Source organism: Delphinapterus leucas, chromosome 11, assembly GCF_059928025.1.
Source record: "Delphinapterus leucas isolate spDelLeu-1000000601 "Yukka" chromosome 11, BTC_Dleu_Yukka2, whole genome shotgun sequence".
Lineage (NCBI taxonomy): Eukaryota > Metazoa > Chordata > Mammalia > Artiodactyla > Monodontidae > Delphinapterus > Delphinapterus leucas.
Window position 1 is genome coordinate 42,512,414 of NC_143139.1, and position 19,289 is coordinate 42,531,702.

Consider the following 19,289-nt stretch of genomic DNA (forward strand, 5'->3'; position numbering starts at 1 on the left):
AAGAAATGGGAGAGTGAAGATTGCAGACATGAAAGCCCAATGAATTCCCAGAAAGAATGGACAGTGGGACTTGTAGATCAGAGTATTGAAACATCAGACGGAACAGTGCTTCTCTTGATAGTTTAATGTTATATTTGCAGCATAAATAAGGCACAATATATGTCAGGGCAAGGGAGGGGGGAGAAGGCATGGCTGGGGGATAACTGCTATGTGGCAAGGGGGAAGGAGGAGGGACGGTCAGGGAGAATAGAGCGAAGCCTCTGCCTCAGCCCCGTCCCAGGAGACTGTGAGAGCCTGCTCACAGGGATCATGCTCAAGTGCGTGGAGGGGAAAGGGAGAAGACAGTTTCATAACAAAACAGCCTGTAGCACTGCATCCTCCCCCCTGTCAAAGTCCACCACTGGGGACTGGGGAAACCCAGACCCAGAGTCAAGTTCCTTGATGACATGGAGAGGTGTTGCTACATGTCAAGATATACAGATGAACAGAGATATAACCATAGGCACACACAGCTTTTCAACAGATACCATGTCAGGAGGCTGTAGCCTCCACTGTTGGGGCTGAAGGCTCATCTCCCTGCCTGAAAGGTGTGTGTTGGGGGTGGGGTGAGTGGGAGAACAGGACAGCCGGTCCTTCCTGTAACAAAGAACATGGAGTGACCAGTCTGCAAGGGAATATGGGACAACTCCTGTCCAGACCCACGCAGGGCAGGTTTTAGGAGTAAGCAGAGGAAGACAAACCTAGATTTTGAGATGAGTGACATTGTTGTTGTTTTAATGGGAGTGGAGGGAGGGACTGGAGGAAATGGAAAAACATGCTAGTGCTAAGGCAGAGGATGGTACTTAAAATATCCTTGATACCCTGTAAGAATTTCCCAGCTTGCCCCTAAGGCAATGGTTCTCAAACTTTAGTGTGTGTGAGAATCACGTTGAGTGCTTGTTAGAGCCCATCCCGAGTTTCTGATTCAGTATGTCTGGGATGGGGCCTGAATGTGCATTTCTAACAAGTTCCCAGATGATGGTCCTGCTGGTCCTGGACTACATTCTGAGAACCACTGCCCTAAGGGAAAGTCAATGAAACTAGTGCTCAAAGCCATTTCTTACAGCTAAATCCTCACTCACCAGTAGTTAACGCTGATGAGATAGCTCTGTGCTACCAGCCCCCATTAAAAAGAGAAACCCTAGCAGCGACAATACAAACCTGCATCTACAGAGGATGTAAGCTGCCTTAAGCTGCCCTACTCTCCCCAGCCTTTTCTCATTCCAGGGAAGAACTTTACCCCAAAGAGACACGAATGAACTGGTATGGAGGGTGGGAATGTTGGCTAGCAACCACCTACACTCATCCCTGCTGGGTCACCACCCTGGGATGGTGAGGATTTATGTCTGTGTGCACTTGCATGTGTGCAAACAGAAACAGAAATCAGTCTGTACTATGAAGGGAATGATTAGGGTTGTGGGAGGCTGAAGTAGGATGGGGGGCCTCTAATCTGCCTTAGGATCCTCACCTGTCCTGCTCTTCCCTCTGCCCCAGTCAAACAAAAGTCTAAAGAAAGCAGAAAGAGCATATCAACAAAGGCATATGTGATACAGCTAGGAGGACTGCATTCTAAACAGACTGGTTATGACATTAAAAAAAAAAAAGTGTACATTTCCTTCCTGTGTATACAATGTACAATATTAATGAAAAATAATGATTTGGGGATGGGAAGGAAAGAAAAGGGAACTTTGTGGGGAAGAGCTGTCTTAGGGCTAGCACCTTTAAAGGAGCCTCTCAGTGTGAGCAAACGGGGGGCTTAGGAACCAGAGGAGGAATATTTTGGTGTCTACTTGGTGGTTCAGGCTGTAGATGGGGCGTGGTTAGGGTTAAGCACCCTGTCTACCAGGATGGGTGGTGCTGGAGGGCAGTAAGTCAGCAAAGGAACTGGAACAACGGAACAGGCACAGGGAAGGCAGCAAGATGAGGTTCAGTTAGGCCATCTCCTCTTTTACTGCCACCGAGAGTGTACACAGTCTAGGACTTTGGGCCAAGGAGAGGAGCAGAGGCCAAAGGAAGCCAGATTTGGGTGTACGGCCAACAGGGAAAGATGAAGTAAAGGAGGCTGTACTCTTTCTAGTCCTTCCTAATAGTGTGGGAGGCTTTCAGACTTTTCAACTCTAAGCACGCTTTCTTTTAAGACAATGGGGCAGTGCTCGCTTCGGCAGCACATATACTAAGACAATGGGGCATTAAGTCTGTGGACCAGAAGACCTGGTTCTGGCCCCTTTCTCTATGGCCTCGGGTCTCTAGCTGCTGTGTCCTTGGAGTGAAGTGGGAGGCCTGAGTCCTGTGTTCACTTAGAAGAGTCCTAAGGCATCCACATTCCCAGTCCCTTTTAGAAAGTGTCTTCCCTTAGGCCCCTAGAAAGGCCATGTTCCTTAAAAAGAGCTAAGTGACACCCTCCATGATGTTCTGGTCCAAAGGAGTCTGGAGGGCAAGGAGCAGGGGAGAGTGGCCACACAACTGGCTGCAGTAACAAGGTAAATGTCATTCCCCTTGACTACAGGAGAGACTTCAGGGCAAGCAATCGCTCTGCCTTCTTAGTGAGACTAAGGACCAACTGAAGAGCTGTCTGCGGTGGGGGAGGTCCTGTCGTTGTTCCTTCCTCATTTCACTGCTGCTTTACTACTAAGGTTCTGCCAATGCCTCTCGGTTAGGTCTCCAATACTAACTTCCCACTGATGAAAATGAAATAAGGACTCAAGAGAATTAGACATGGGGATTAAGAAACTAAATAAGACCCTCTACATAAATTAGCCATCCTACACAGGGACAAACTGGCAGGACTCAAACTTCCTCCAAGGCCAAGCAGTGAGGCAGGGCATGTGTGCAGCGACAAACTGATTCTTAACTTGAAAAACACATGACTGAAGGGGGAAGAAAAACAGTCAAGGGTCTTATGAAGGCTCCTTAGGAGCCATAAACGCAGTCAAGCTTTAGGGCAAGGCTACAAGTGGGAAATAAAGATAACAAAAAATGAAACACAACTAAGGCAGGAGAAAATCCCAGGGAGCAGCCATCTAAAGGAAAAGTCCTGAGCACAAGTTATGGCTGTGAAGTTTTAAAGGCAAGTGGAGTCCCTGGAGGTGGTAACCTGCATCCTGACCATCTGCCGCGCCATTTGCTAGTCTGAGTCACCTCAGGGGCTGTTCCTGTTGGGTCCTGGGTGGGGGAGGATGAGAAAACCATGTTTTCTCTCCTTTCTCTTCACCAGGTGTGGCTTCTTCAACACCAGCTCTGAAAAGCAGGAGGGGGAATTAAAAACAAATGCAGTAGAACATGTCCTCTAACTGGCTCACCAGTTTATCAGTCTGAGGAGATGGGAATCTCATAGCTTAGAACATTTCCTCATTCCTCTATGATAGCCAATTTTGGAAGATAAAATAAGAAAGGAAGCTGGCAGTCACTCTGTATGCATGTATAAGATGGAGGTAGGAGAGAGAGAGAAAAGGACATTATTGGCTTGGGCAGATGGCAGAAAGTGGCTCTGGGACAATTGGAAGGGCTTCATACTGAAGGGCTATTGAAGCTGACCTATCTATCCACAGGCCTCTGGCTTTGGACTGCTTCCTATGGCCTTGGTAGAAATTGCATAGTTCAGAGCCAAAGGAAGATGAGGCGTCTGAATGGGGAAGAAAGAGGGACAAGAGGGATGAATTTCCCCCCCTGCAACACAACTTTTCAAAGTAAGAATGGCTGAGAGCAACAGTCACCAATTTCCCAGGCAGGTCAGACTCTTCAACGAGCAGGGCTCTTCTGCTGACATCAGTGCTCCACCTTCCCTTCCCGTGCCTCCCCCCACCCTAACTTATACTCAAGAAAACCCACTCAGGACCTCGGCTATGATGCCTCAGGGTCCTGGGGCGTAGACTATGGAGAAGCATTGCATCCAGGGGGCAGAGAGAAGAAAAGAGCTAAAGAAACGCTACAGAACCAGAGAGACCTAGTGGCTAGGCTTGGAGCCTAGTGAAAGAGAGTGAAGGTAGATCCAGTGAGGACCAGTTGTGAATATCAGACCCTCACTCAGAAAAGAAGACAGATGTGTGAGACTGAGAGATGGGGGGCGAGGGGAGGTGAGGGAGCACAAGAATCCCCTACAGGACAGCTTCCAGAGGGCTGCATCAGAACTAATTATAGAAGAGAGACAGAGGCAGGAATGCAGGCAGGGGCACGAAGAGGGAGAGGCAGGAGTGGAAAGATGACCAAAAGCAATCTGTATGCTTTGGCTAGTAAACTCTTGTAAAACATAAGAGAATCAATCTAGTAACTTGATGGAACAAGCTTTAAACTACATTGTTCCTGCCTGTCCTGATGATTAGAACTGAAGGAGGATGGAGTGGGGGATGGGAAGGGAACCAGCCAGTCAGATCCTGGGCTCTTTCCCTTTTCACTACCAAGCAGTATCTAACAAGGCCACAAGATGAGGTTGCCAAGGCTTAGTGGGAGGTGGAAAAGACCCCACCACTAGACTGGGAAAACTCAAGACATAAAATGAGGTACCCAAATAGCTCTGGAAATAAATGAGAAAGGACTAGACCGTTTGAGGTTTCATTTCTCTGTTTTTGTTTTGGTGGCAAGTAGGGAGGACTAAAGTTTATGGAAGAGCTGGGAAATACTGCTACTTCATACAACAAAGGTAACCTTACATTCTCCATAAGTGAATGTTTTAACTAGAATTTACGGAGGGGGAGAAAGGCATAAATAAGCAGCTACTGGGAGACAAAGTCCTGAGTCCATGGGGTGGCTAGGGATGGGTCAGCCATTGATATGCCATCAACTCTAGCCTCCCTCTACCTAGTAGGAGTGGCATGCTGCTAAGAATCAAGAAGGTAATAGCCATGGCTTGGTGGAAAGAGAGGGAACTGAGAAACCGAAACCTAGAAGTACAAGGGTTAGTGTTAAAAGAGACAGGTACACGTGCATGGGCGGGGATGATTGTTCGGACCATCGGGAAAGGCCTTTGGCTGTGGGTACATCAGAAACTTCCCCCTTGGGGTATGATCTATGTGGCTCTGGGGCTTGGAGGCTCCTAGTACAGGTGTCAACGTGAATGACCATGTGAGAAAAGCCCCACATCTGACCATTACTCACAACACACAATTTCCCCCCCCTACTGCCATGTCCAAGGCAGATGGGAGAGGGTAAGATGACATCTCTCTTGGCTCTCGGGCGGGCGAGCTCTGGCTGGGGACCTCTCCACCAGGGGAGGCATCATCTGCCCGCAGACTGAGACTGTGGGGTCATGATCACATGCGACTGTATGGGCATGCTCAGTTCTGTCCTTTGGCTGGCCATCTGAGTGAGGACTGAGGTGGCCACAGCTTCAGCTGCAGAGCGAACGCTGAGGCCGTTACTCGGGGCTGTTGCTGAGCTGTGCTGAATCACAGGGGCTGGAGAACCCGTTGGCTCTGAGCTTTCCTTGGGGCTTTCTGCCAGGAAGGAGGGCAAAAAGCAGAGAGCAAGTGGTTAGAAAACAGAATGGGGAAATAGGCAGAACTATCTTTTGCCATAATTCTAAAGGAGCCCAAAGGAAAATGAAGCCCATGTTTTTAGGGGGGAAAACTTCCCAGAATCTTGGCTTCTAAGCCATAAATGGGCTAGGAAACTGGAAGTTGTGAGAAGAGAAGCAAGCTAGGCCAAAATTAACCCATCTATCCCAATAAAGCCAACCCCCAACATGTTAATTACACTGCCTGGCTTCTAGGTCTCTGCACAGTTCATTACCCTTATTGGGACACACTTCCTCTTATTCATGTCTTTGAAGGTGACCTAAAATAGATCTCTTTTTTGCTATCCTCTCTTATTAATGCTCACAACATTGCAATCATTCCATTATTTTTAATATTCCTTTAGCACGTAGTTGCACCATAGGTAAACCTGATAAATATCAAGCTACAATCAAATGATGTTACAAATGACCAGTCCTTGGCCAAGGTTCAGTCAACACAACCAACTACGAAGAGGTCTGTCAGACCCTCCTGACTATTAACTAGCTAGGCATTAACGATTTAACACATTTACTTTGAGTTATGCCACTCCACCTAAAGTGACAGTAACTTTTATTACTAAACACAAATGTCCGAGCTGCATACAAAGGTAACTCCATGTTGCTTAACAGTCAAGGAGTTTCACTGAACATCAGATAGCCTCTCTGGCTACTTAAACAGAGATGTGTAGAATAAGGGCAAAATTTCAATAGTTGGTTGTATTTCTGACCTCCTGATAAATGCCTGAGTCTTCTTTCAGGATTCAAATACTACCTCCTCTGTGAAGCCTTCTTTGTTACACTCAGGAAATTAACTATTTCATCGTTTGTGCTTTCAGAGCATACATTCATTTATTCATCAAATATTTACTGAGTATTGCCCGTGTGCCAGGCATTAGGGTATAAAAAGAATAGACAGGCCCCTTGTCCTCAGGAAGTTCCCAGTCTAGGGGCTCTTTGGGATACCTGTGCTTACCTTACCCATGGCTGGACATGTTTATCTCCTCATAACCCTGTGAGTCTCTCAGAGATAGGAGAGTGTCTCGTTCGTCTTATGTCAGGTACCTACCACTATGTCCATACCACGCAGTAGGAACTAAATACATCTTTGCTGTAACAAATAAGTAATTTCAAAGGTTGACTATCTGTCAGAGTTCTTGTAGGGACTGAATAGAAACCTTACTGTATATAGACTTCATACTGATAAATACTCAGTCCTTGTCATCCTTAGCCCATCAAAAGGACTGAAATAGTTGATCACTAAATTTCTTGAAACACTTTCTTATCTTGGCTTACAGAACACCACACTCAGCTACTCAGCTGGCTTTCCTCCTACCTGCTTGGCTATGCATTCTCAGTCTCTCTTGTGGGTCCCTTCTCAACTCTCTGACCTCTAAATATTGGAGTACCCAGGGCTCAGTCCTGGAACTTCTCTTTTTCTACCTATGTGCTCTCTTTGACAATAACATTTCATCCAGTTTCATGGCTTTAAAAACTATCCATATTCTGCTGACTCCCCAAGTTGTACCTTCAGCCTTTCCTCTGAACTGCAGACCCATACAACCAGCTGCCTGCTTGACAGCTCCAGCTGCAAGCCTAAGAGGCTTCCAAACCTGAGCTCCCGATATACCACCCAGTCCATTTCTTCCTACACTTTCCCCTATCTCCATCAATGGCAACTCCGTTCCTGCCGTCGCTCAGTCCAAAACCTTTGGTGCAATTTTTGATTTTCTTTTTCCTCACATATACTGCCCCATCTGGCCGTCATCAAACCTTGTCACTCTATCTTCGAAATATATCCTGAATTAAATCCCTTCTCACCACTTTCACTACGGCCATCCAGTCCAAGGCTCCATCACCTCTTGCTCATATGATTGTGATAGCCCCACTAAGTGGACTGCCTGCTTCTGCCCATGCATTCCTCACTCTCTTAACAGAGTGACCCTGTTCAAAATAAGTCAGATCAGTCATGTCACTATTCTGCTGAAAACAACCCTCTAACGATCCTCAAAGTAGAGTAAAAGCTAAGGTCCTCACTATGACCAATGAGGCCCTAAAGGAAAATGCTTCCATTCCCTCCCCTACCTCATCTCCAAATAGTCTCCATTCCCCATTCTCTCCAATCCAGCCACACTAGCCTCCTTGGTGTTCCTAGAATGTGCCGGACATGCTCCCACTGCGGGTCTTTGCATTTGCTGTTCCTCCCGCTTGCAGTACTTTTCTCCCATATTAATGCATGGCTAGCTCCCTCACTTCCTTAAGGTCTTGTCTAAAATTTCAACCCTGCTGCTAACATTTCATATTCCTCTTTCTTGTTTTATTTTTGTCTTCCAAGCATTTATTCTTATCTAACATACTATATATATTGTACCTATTTATCTAGTTTATTGTCTGTCTCACCTACTAAAATATAAGCCCCTCACGGGCAGGGACTTTAATCTAATCTATTTGGTTCCCTATTATGTCCTCAGCATGTAAAACAGTGCCTGGCACAGAACAGGTTCAATCGATATCTGCCTAATGAATGAATGTACCCTGAAGTACACATTAAAATTAAAATTTAAATAGAGATGTTTAAAATTGGTGATGTGGCTACTCTTTTTCTATGGGAACACATCTCTGAAATGATAAAGACATTAGTGGAAAAATAATTCAATATATCAAAATTTGATAGCCAACATTTCTATGAATTTATTTAATTTGTAAAGGAAAATGATTTATTAGTTTTTACTGTCCATAAGCAAATTATTCACAGTAATTTTAATTTAAGGACTGTGCTTATCCTGAGCATGACTCTGTGACCAGCTCTTCCTAGCACTATATTATTTGTGCTCACAGATTACAAACTGAAACCAACATTAGCCCATCATTGGAAAGATAAAATGTACCACCAAATCTCAATGCTTAACAAACCCCAATGTATGATCTACCACCAAATCTCAATGCTTAACAAACCCCAATGTATTATATCCTCTTGAGGCCAAGACAGTGGCTTTGGAATAAGAAGAGCTGGATGTGAATCTTGGCTCTGCCACTTCACCAACTGTGTAACTTCAGGTAAGTGACTAATCTGAGTGCAGTTTTCTCGTGTATAAACGCAGGTAATATCTATTTCATGAGAGAACTGGGAAGATGGTTGAGTGCCTCACACAAAGTAGGTACCCAATACATATTGCTACCCTTTTTCTCCAGCTACAATAGATAATTAGGGTAACTATATTGTTCTCAAAAATTTTTTTTGATAGGACTGGTTGTTCCACAAAGGCTGCTCACTCGTCAATCTGGGCCCCCCAGAACATTCAGAACGGGGTTATAAAATTATAAAGAGTTGAGACACTCATTACATGCAGTGTACTGACTGACTGGTCTTGCTTAGGCTGTGAGCCACTCACCTAAATAGCCTTGGGTCTTTTTCTGTAGTGCTGTGACTGGGCAGTCTTTATGAGCTAACAGCAGCTGTTTCAATTGAGCCACCTCATTGCGTAGTAATGTGACTTCATTCTGGGGAGGGAGGGAAGAAAAGAATATGAAGAAAATTTATGCTCCACTCTTGAACCCCCCGTAGCTATGCCCAAAGTGAGGACAGAATGCCGTCTGGATTTTCTCCCTCAAATCTGGGAAAGATCCAGCAAGGCTTTAGACGGCCCAGGGCCAATACAGCCATGAATGCAATGACAGGAGCTGCTGCAGTGATAGTAGGGATTTTAAATAGAAAAATTACTCCTATTTAGGATAAATACGATTACATCAAAATTCATAATGCATATGTCCTTTGATTAAGAAAGCTAACTTCCAGGAATCTATTTAACAGAGCTATCTACTCAAGTGCATACAATGTACACTGCAGCACTGCTGTTCTGGCAAAAAATTAGAAACATTTTAAGTATCCATACCTTATAACATAACTTACACTACAGAATGCTACACTGTACAGCTATTTACAAACACGAGGTAGGTCCTCTGTATACATGGCTAGATCTCCAGGAGATACTGTTTTATGTTACAATAGACAGTCCCTCCCTGACTCCCCCACAAAAGCTATAAATGAAAAAAATATTAGAAATACATACATGTCTGGTAGGTACACACCAAACTTATCTACAAGGAAGAGAATGAGACTAGGAAAGACATATTGAAGAGAGACTTTATTTTTAATCTGTACCTCTGTGTGTGTATGTATGTGTATATTATATATATGTTATATAAATATATTACCTTTGTAATGGAATATTTTAATAAATAATCAGAAGAAGGGAAAATAATATTCAAGAAATTATCTGGGGACTTTCCTGGTGGTTCAGTGGTTAAGAATCCACCTGCCAATGCAGGGGACATGGGTTCAAGCCCTGGTCCGGGAAGATCCCACATGCCGCACGGGAAGATCCCACATGCCGTGGAGCAACTAAGCCCATGCGCCACAATTACTGAGCCCACACTCTAGAGCCCGCGAGCCACAACTACTGTGCCCGCATTCTGCAACTACTAAAGCCTGTGCGCCTAGAGCCCATGCTCTGCAACAAGAGAAGCCACCGCAATGAGAAGCCCGCACACAAGTTAGAGTAGCTCCCGCTCGCCGCAACTAGAGAAAGCCCCGCGCACAGCAAAGAAGATCCAGCACAGCCAAAAATAAATGAAAATATCTGTGTTATAACCATTCTATTTGCGTTTGAGTGGCTTTTTCTTTCTTAAGCTGTGTTACCTGGGCAAATACTTTCCCTTTGGGTGTTCCACTACCCCTGTCAGATTCTACTGATGACTTAAAAAGAGCACCCTGGGGTGCTTAATCTAATTCCCTTCATCCAAACTGGTCTATGGATGACTCATTCTAGTAGCAGATTTGGGAGTAGTGGTAAGTGTCCTTTCCAGTCCCCGGGGAAGAGGTTTCAACTCTGACTGTTAAGACATTCTTTCTGCATTCTCCCTGGCATATGTTCTGGATCTGTCTTAAAGAATTATCATCTTCTATTATATCGTCCCACTTTTTCCTGATTCAATCTCACTTTCCAGATTCAACAATCCTAATAATCACCCAGGACACACTCACACTCAGCTGAATGTTCTGAGACGTGAGTTCCTCAGCCTTCTTCTCTAGGGAGGACACCCACAGCTTCCGCTTTTGACGGCAGCGCGAGGCTGCGGCCCGGTTGCGCTCCAGAAAGCGCTGCCGCCGCTCATCTGGATCTTCATCCACCGTGCGCCGACGTCGCCCTCCAGTACTAGGAGTGGGTTGGGCTGGTGAGACCTGTTGCCCAGAAGGAAGAGGAGTTACTTGAAGGGAATGTCAGTCCTTTCCAAACTAAACCTGACGTAAGCTCTGGCAAAGATCTGGTAAAAGTATATACCAGTCTCTGTAACCAGAGCGAGTCTCATTACTATGTCCCTTAGCTTCTCTTCTGTAGTAGTTCCTCATTCTGCCTCCTGTTTTCTTTCGGTCTTCTCAGTTCCATACTCTGATTATTTCTGAGACAGATAAAAATGAAACTAGGATCACTTTTTGTTTCTTAACAGGAAATCTTGTAGGCAGGGAAATTATAATCAAGGGAGGTGTCAGGGGAAATTTTAGGGAGACTATGGAATAAAAAATTGGAGAATCACCTATCTGGTCAAGCAATATATACAAATAACTGTGTGCTACAAGTTTCAGAAAAGGAGAAAAGATTTTACTATCAGTGAGATATGAACTATCATGGAGATATATGAATTAGTATATTCTATTTTTTTTTGGCCACACCGCACGGCTTGCAGGATCTCAGTTCCCCGACTAGGGATTAAACCTGGGCCACAGCAGTGAAAGGCCAGAATCCTAACCACTAGGCCACCAGGGAACTCCCAATATATTCTTTTTATTTAAATCAGCTATTAATCATCCTCAGCAACGCCCCTGCTTCCTGCCTTGTTTGTTCTGTTTGTTTTTAAAGAGAAAAACATTTTTTAATCTCTTTACAAATTGGCGATTTAAGACTGTCTTTTGTTTTTAAACTTCAGGCTGATGTCTCCTGTCTCTAAAGCACTTTTGAATCATCTTCCTTTTCTGTTAGCTGGTATATATTCAAAGAAGATAGACCAATTTTACAATAACGGTCAAAATTAAAATATAGAAAGGTCAACCATCTGTATAAAAGAAACTATGTAATGTAAAACAACGCCAAAAATAAATTCTTCCTGAATCTGTTGCTATTAGAGAACATCTATATTGGTAGTTCCCAAATGCCAGAGCTCACATTAGTTGCATGAGAATAAGCATAAGCTTATAAGAAAACAGAATCTTATTCTATTTCAGGCCCTACTGAATCATGTTCTCCATTAACACAGATAATGAAGAGATCATTTTATTTATTCAGGTTAATATTCTCTCTCCTAAAAGAAAAAAAGTGGAGAGGAAATTTCAAACTTATTTTAATGAGCTACAGGCCTTGGGGTCATTGCTTCTCACTGTACTAAGGGAAGTTTATACAAATTCTCCTGTGATTTTCAATTTCCTCTTTGTCCTGAGCTCAATGGAGCACATGTAAAGATTGGTGCTTTAGGAGGAGAATGGGGAAAAGGCAATGATGGGTTCCTATTCTCTCATAGACAACTCAACAAGACATGCAGGGAATGGAGGTAAAAGAACAGACCAAGAGAAAGACAGGAAGAATAAGAAGGAAAGGAATTAGTGGTAACTAAAACATAAGTCATGTCATTTCCTCAAGAGGGGAAGCAGCACAACTTGGGCAAGGGGACTACTGCTTTACCATTTCCAGAAGGGACTGGCATTAGAAGGGGTTACAGGAGGGTGGGCAGGCTTAGCTTCCAACAAGAAAACTCAGATGAAAGCTTTTGTTGTTGGCCAAGCTTTAAGGCAGCATATGGTCATTAAATGTTAGGACATGTGCTGGTTAACTGATAAAGCAGGTGGTGACATCAGGAAAAGGGGATGGGCAAAAGATGTAACTCTAGAAACTGATCTCAGGTTGTTGTCACCTAACCAGTACAGACAATATGAAAACTGAGGCCTATTCAGTTTTCAAAGAAAATTAGTAAACTGAGGCCTCCCTGAAAAAAAGAGTTGGGCTTCTAAATGGGATCCCTCTGGCTTTTTTAAGACTTTAATTTCTCCTGATAAAAAGACATTCAATTGATGAGGAAAAAGTGTTTTTTGGGGGTGTGTATTTGTTTACTGAGCCATCTTAATACTGTGACATCACATTTTATTAATATATTGTTTTTCTTTTTTCTTTTTTTTTTGGCCGTGTTGGGTCTTCATTGCTACATGCAGGCTTTCTTTAGTTGTGATGAGCGGGGGCTACTCTTCGTTGTGGTGCATGGGCTTCTCACTGCGGTGGCTTCTCTTGTTGCAGAGCACGGGCTCTAGGAGTGCGGGCTTCAGTAGTTGTGGCACGTGGGCCCTAGAGTGCGTGGGCTTCAGTGGTTGCGGCGCATGGGCTAAGTAGTTACGGCACGCGGGCTCTAGGCGCACGTGCTTCAGTAGTCGTGGTGTGCGGGCTCAGTAACTGTGGCTCATGGGCTCTAGAGCGCAGGCTCAGTAGCTGTGGTGCACAGGCTTAGTTGCTCTGTGGCACGTGGGATCTTCCCGGAGCAGGGCTCGAACCCGTGTCCCCTGCATTGGCAGGTGGATTCTTAACCACTGCATCACCAGGGAAGTCCCTAATATATTGTTATTATCTGAGTTTTGCTATAAATCTAATCAGGTAAGTTTTTTTAGGTGGGTGGGGGCTAAGACCTAAGATAGGAGAGACTAAGGGAAGCCTCCTTTGGTGTACAAAGTGGTTTGAAGTGAGGTCCTGTCACATTTTAGAGGGTTCTGCAGATACAGCATTCACATATAGAAAAAACCAAAAAGCAGAAAACAAAAACTGAGACCTCCTGTGTGACAGTTCTGCATTATCCAGTCTGTTTGCATTTAGTACAACCCAAGGATGGATAAAGAATAGTGCATTTTGCTACTTTCAAACTGTCAACAAGAACCAAAGTGCAGGTAGATGCCCAGAATGCTGATATCCACTCTTCTTTCATTTTCTTGCTCCTTGAAAAACCAGGTATGACTTAAAGAGTAATGGTGACACAAACTGGTTCCCCCATCCAAGGGTCTAACTGACCTGTGGCTGGGCAGGGGATGGGGCGTCAGGGTGCTGGACGAGGATCTGGCTTTGCTCTGGACGGGCTGTCACCATGGTGCTGGCAGTCCCCACCACCATTCCACAGCCACCGTTGATTGAGGAGACTTGGTGGGTTAGGGTAGCTTTTAGTCTCTGTAGGAAAAGATAAGGAAAAATAGCTTGTCAAGGGTGAGATTCTATCAAGGGTGAGAAGAGCGGGCTTAGATTTTATTACTGATGTTACAGACAACTAAAATTCCCACACTGATTTTCCCTTAACAGAGGGATTAAAAGAAAATGACAGGGAGAGAGAATGTGCACATGATCCCTAAAATACCTACTCCGTCCCCTCACTATCATCCTGGGCACAGTTTGGAGGGCGGGGGTTGCTGAAGCTATAGAGTCCAGATGAAAGCTCTCTCCTGGAACCTGGCCAGGGGCTGGTTATTACGCAGTTATTCACCTCCTGGCCAGCTCTCCTGCCCACTCATCCACCCCTCCATCTGTCACCCTGGAACTGAAACAGCAAGAGTTCCATTCCAAACAATCTGTGCTGCTTCTTTTCACTGCCATGGTCTATGTACAGTCTCTAAAGGTGGAAGAGAGGAGACAGGAGTCATGAATCAGGGTCTTTTCTTCTCCAGACCCCACAACTGGGTGGGTCTTTAGCTCTGCAAGCCCCAGAAGATACCACTTCTTTCAGAAGGGCCAGCGTTGCCCCGGGCTGGGATGTACTCACCATCTTGGCTTCTGATGGCATAGGGTGGCCAGAGGGAGAAATGGAACCACTGCTGTTAACTGGTGGGCCAGGGATACCAGGAATGTTGGGCACCATAGACACAGGTCTGGCCAGCTGGATCAAGAGAAGGAAGAAAAACCAGAAGGGAACATAATGCTATTAGTGGGGCAACAGCTTCCCCAAATGAAGTGCTTTTGAGATTGGCACATTAGGGCCTGTTCTATGCAACCTGTGCATAGGGCATGCAGAAACAGCCTGGGAAATACCATCCCCCATGGAGCACCACAGGATAGGGGACCTAATCCTCCAGTGCTATGACAATTTCTATGGGGAAGGCTGAGGCTGTATCTTGAGGAAAGTGGTGGGCAATTTGTGAGGTACTTAGTGCCAAGTGAAATCAACCAATCAGCAGGCTGGCAAAATCAATTCTTGGACCAGGAGCCAATTGTCCAGATGAGCCTTTGTCTAGTGTTCCCTAGCGCTGGATTGGCAGAGGTTAGTGAAGAGTACGGGCAGGCTGCCATGTTCAACTACTACAGATCAGAGCCCACGTTTCCCTGGGGCTCATGTGTGTCTATGAGCATTCAGGTGGAAGGGAGGGGTTAATGTCTTGGTAGGGTTGGCTGCCGCAACTTCAGAGCTCACCGATATAACAGAAGGCATCTGTACCGGAGGCCCTGGCAGCACAGGCATGGTCTGTCCATTAGCAAGATGCATGACGAGAGGGAGGGAGCCAGTGGGAGACCTAGAGGAAATATGAAGAGAAATGCTCATAATACAGACCCTTTTGCCAATGATCCTCCTCCTATAATTACAGCAGATTTCCCAGTCTTTTCTAGTAGCGTTGTAAAATCTTGGCACCCTCATGAAGGTGGATAAAGCAGGGAATGCTACTTACCTTACCTTATAGATGGAGAGAAATCGCAAGATCTTTACACCTTGCAAATTAAATGCACCACTGAATTCAAGTGGGTGGGAAGCTAATCCTATTAAGAGTTTAGAACAATTAAATAAACATCCCTACCACTGGTGTGTATAAATTCTGTCTTGCCTTAGGCAACGAATACTTCAACCAAAGCTGCCATTTTGCAAAGCTGAATTATGTCATATGATAGCCAAATCTGAGTAAGTTCCTCCCGTTCCTTTCCACATTTTGCTCTACTCTGTCTAAGAAAGAAGCCATCCCTTTGTATTTTTCTTAGTGGGTCTAGAGAACAATAAACTTTAAGAGGCTGAAGCCTGACAACAACCTCTTAACCCATGGGTACCTGGGGACAGGATCTTAAGTCATCCCACTAGGAAATCTGTATGGGCCATGCTGGGAGTGAAGACAAAATTAGGAATCGCAAAGACCAAGAACCCTAACTGGGACTGAGGGGAACAACCAGACTTAAAAAGGATGACTTGGGCTTCCCTGGAGGCGCAGTGGTTGAGAGTCCGCCTGCCAATGCAGGGGACACGGGTTCGTGCCCCGGTCCGGGAAGATCCCACATGCCGCAGAGCGGCTGGGCCCGTGAGCCATGGCCGCTGAGCCTGCGCGTCCAGAGCCTGTGCTCTGCAACGGGAGAGGCTGCAGCAGTGAGAGGCCTGCGTACAGCAAAAAAAAAAAAAAAAAGATGACTTAATGGGTTTCAGCGCCTCATTCAGTAGTGCCTCCATAAACATCCATATGATTGAAGCCAAGAACTAAATATATACTTCCCTGTGTGACCTCCACCACTATAATGAACTTCCTAAAGTTCTAAGGATTCTTCTTTTAGATCGAAGAAGTATTAAACCTCCAAATTAAGGCAGTACACCCCCAAATAAATTCTTGCTTGTCTACTAAAAAGGTAAAGAAGATTCTGTTTATGGGGTGAAAAATTTATGTTGAGAGACAATCTCAGTGACTTGTTTTCCTTGAGTATTCAGAAACAGTCTCTATTTAATCAAATAATTTCACACAGAGGAAAGACATTCAGGCTTCACTGTTTCTCCCTGCTCTCTTTACTTACCCCAGTTGCCTGTTGGATGGTGGAGCCTGTGTGATGACAGAGGTTGGGGAAGGAAGGGTTGGGTGAAGTGGATCATAGCCCAAGTGGAGAGGCAGGGAGCCAGGGCGTACGATGGTAGGTGTGGGCGTAGAGATCACAACAGGCTTTGGGGCAACATCCTGGGGAGAAGACACCAACAGATCACAAAATGCTTTAAGGGACTGCTTATAGGGAAATACATAGCTGGTAAAATCTAGTATAAATTTACTGGAAAGAGCACTTGGACTACTCATGTAAATCATGACCTGATTCCATCATGATCATGGACCCATACCTCACTCATCCATTCAGTAGGAATGCTGAGTTAAGACCTTTTGGCTATCTCCCTTTCAGGGATGATGGCTATATGAGTGAGATGACAGTTGGCAGATCACTTGAAATTTCTGTAGAAGCACTAGAGTACCATATAAATTCTAAGAAGTGTTATCATTTTTTTTGGCAGGGGACCATGCCGTGCAGCATGTGCGATCTTAGTTCCCCAACCAGGGATCTGCAGTGGAAGCGTGGAGTCTTAAACACTGGACCGCCCGGGAAGTCCCAGGAGTGTTATAATTTTTCATGATCTAGATACTCTCATTCTAAACTTGATGCTCAAGTGTCCACTGATCTCTAATGGGAAAAGACAGGTATAAGACTGGTGATAAGGCAACCCAATTGGTCTTAACCCAACGTCTCCTATAGACCCCTTAAGAAAAGGGCTACGGAAGTTTGAATAATGATCATATTGTGATAAAACAAACTGCTTCCCATTGTTAAGTTGTAAGGACCTTAGACTGCCAGTGGCTACGGTGGCCCTGAAAACATCTCTAAACAGCCTCTAGGACCTGGCTGCTGATGAAAAGAGGAGGGGGGATACAGTTGTAATGTTTATGGAGAGGGTAGTTTTGAGATGTTAGCAAACCAGTTTTGGAGGGAGGTAAGATGAGGTACAGATGCTCTATCCACAGTGGATATTAAAATTAATAACCACTGGTAGCACAGTAGAGACTGGAAGGAGGTATGATGGGCCTTCTGAGGTTATGATGAAATTATCAAGGTATTGGTTACATAAGCTGTAAACTTTGTGAAAATTCAGTAAGCTGTATACTTACAATTTATGTGCTTTTCTGTATGTGCGTGATATTTCAATAAATTTATTAAAAATACTTCACAAAAAGTTTCCTTTAAAAAAATAATAATCAGAATCCTGATAGATACTCCCTTTGAATCACTAGAAAACTTCCCTCTGGGAAGACTTTTTTTCTAAATTGTTTAATGTTCAATTTATGAATAATGTGATTTTTCTTTTCCACTTATCAATTGAAGTAGTACAACATACATAAAGTACGTTAATCTAAAGGATAAAATAAAACTAAATGATTTTCTATATATGTAACAAGTCTTGTTGATGGACATTTGGACTGCTTCCAGTTTTTTGACTATTACGAATACAACTGCTATGAACTTTCTTATATACTTCTTTTGGTGGACATATGCACTAATTTCTCTTCCATACAGACTTAGAAGTGGAGTTGCTGGGTCAGAGAATAGGTGTAATTTATATAAATCTTCTAAACAATTAACATTTATTTAAATATAATTGGGCTTCCCTGGTGGCGCAGTGGTTGAGAGTCCGCCTGCCGATGCAGGGGACACAGGTTCGTGCCCCGGTCCGGGAAGATCCCACATGCCGCGGAGCGGCTGGGCCTGTGAGCCATGGCCGCTGAGCCTGCGTGTCCGGAGCCTGTGCTCCGCAACGGGAGAGGTCACAGCAGCGGGAGGCCCGCGTACCACAAAAAAAAAAAAAAAAAAAAAATATATATATATATATATATAATCAATCCTCCTGTATCACACAATATTTATACAACAAACGCATCAAAACTTCATCTATCAATTAACGTTTGAGATGACTCTTGGTAGAGTTTTACCTTCTCCCTGAGTGGTGGGGAGCAGGGGCTAGAGGCAGGACTGTCAGGTGGGGATGAGTCTACCTCCACTGGCTCTTCTTCTTTGATTTTGATGTCTGGTGTAGAAGGCAGAGACATGTCAAGGGGCCCAGAAGCAGCCTGTTAAAAGAGAGAAATGAGCATAGTTCAACCTCATGATTCCCTGCAAGTTAAAGCTATATCTTCCCAGTTAAAAGATGAGGGAATATATTTCTAAGAAGTTCAGTCCTTGGTCAAAGCACCAAATTGAAAGTCAAAGAAACGTGGAGCCCAGGTTTTATGTACAACTCTGGCTGAATCCTTTAGCTTCTCAGGGCTTCTGTTTCCCTCCTATAAAATGAAGTTATATCTGCCTCGCCACGGGTGAACACTTATAAAAATTCCGAAAGGGAAAAAAAAAAGCAACCTTAAAATGCTTATAAAGGCCCTGAAAGGAGAAAATAAAAAAAGATGTCATTTATCCATGCAAATACAATGACTATATTATTTTTCAGGAAAGCACGATTCCTGAATCCAGTGCCTTCCTATTCGCAACCAGCTCCATTGGCTACTAGCGAGCTGTGAACAATGTTTCTGCCGATCAGAATGACTAGGTTACCCACTTATCAAAAGCAAACCAAATCAAACTGGCTACTAAAGTACTGTCAACAAGACAGGAAATATCTTTTCTGGGGAACTCCCCATGCTTGATGGTGTTCTCACCCCAAAATCTGGTGCTAGAGGCTAGAAGTTAGGGTTTTGGGATAACAAAGAAAGGAAAGGCTGGTCATTTCATCAGTGAAAGAAATTAGAACTTGGTTCTAGGAGCACGACTGGAGAAAACCAGAAGGTAAAGAGTACTTTTCTGGCAGTAGTGCAATCAACTCACAGAACTGTGGAGCCATAAGTGGCTTTGAAGAGAACAATAAACCATCTGAGATGACCCTGATACTGCGCCACAATAGGAGAGCTGGCACTGCAGTTCAG

The 19,289-nt window shown here is 44.4% G+C and overlaps 1 protein-coding gene across 3 annotated transcripts in view; it reads right to left on the bottom strand.

Annotated features, from left to right (window-relative positions):
* Positions 1 to 106: 106 nt before the first annotated feature.
* Positions 107 to 19,289, bottom strand: part of ATF7 (activating transcription factor 7) — a 91,151-nt gene continuing 71,968 nt past the window's right edge. For 2 of the 3 annotated variants that reach the window (XM_022572013.3, XM_022572014.3), the window contains exons 5-12: positions 18,306 to 18,443; positions 16,357 to 16,514; positions 15,008 to 15,107; positions 14,363 to 14,476; positions 13,624 to 13,776; positions 10,569 to 10,766; positions 8,917 to 9,025; positions 107 to 5,468 (exon numbers count right to left, since the gene is read on the bottom strand). In XM_022572013.3, the coding sequence (XP_022427721.1) occupies positions 5,251 to 5,468; positions 8,917 to 9,025; positions 10,569 to 10,766; positions 13,624 to 13,776; positions 14,363 to 14,476; positions 15,008 to 15,107; positions 16,357 to 16,514; positions 18,306 to 18,443 (1,188 nt within the window). In that variant the 3' untranslated portion in view covers positions 107 to 5,250. The remainder of the gene's footprint in view (positions 5,469 to 8,916; positions 9,026 to 10,568; positions 10,767 to 13,623; positions 13,777 to 14,362; positions 14,477 to 15,007; positions 15,108 to 16,356; positions 16,515 to 18,305; positions 18,444 to 19,289) is intronic. The other variant, XM_022572015.3, reaches the window with a different exon arrangement.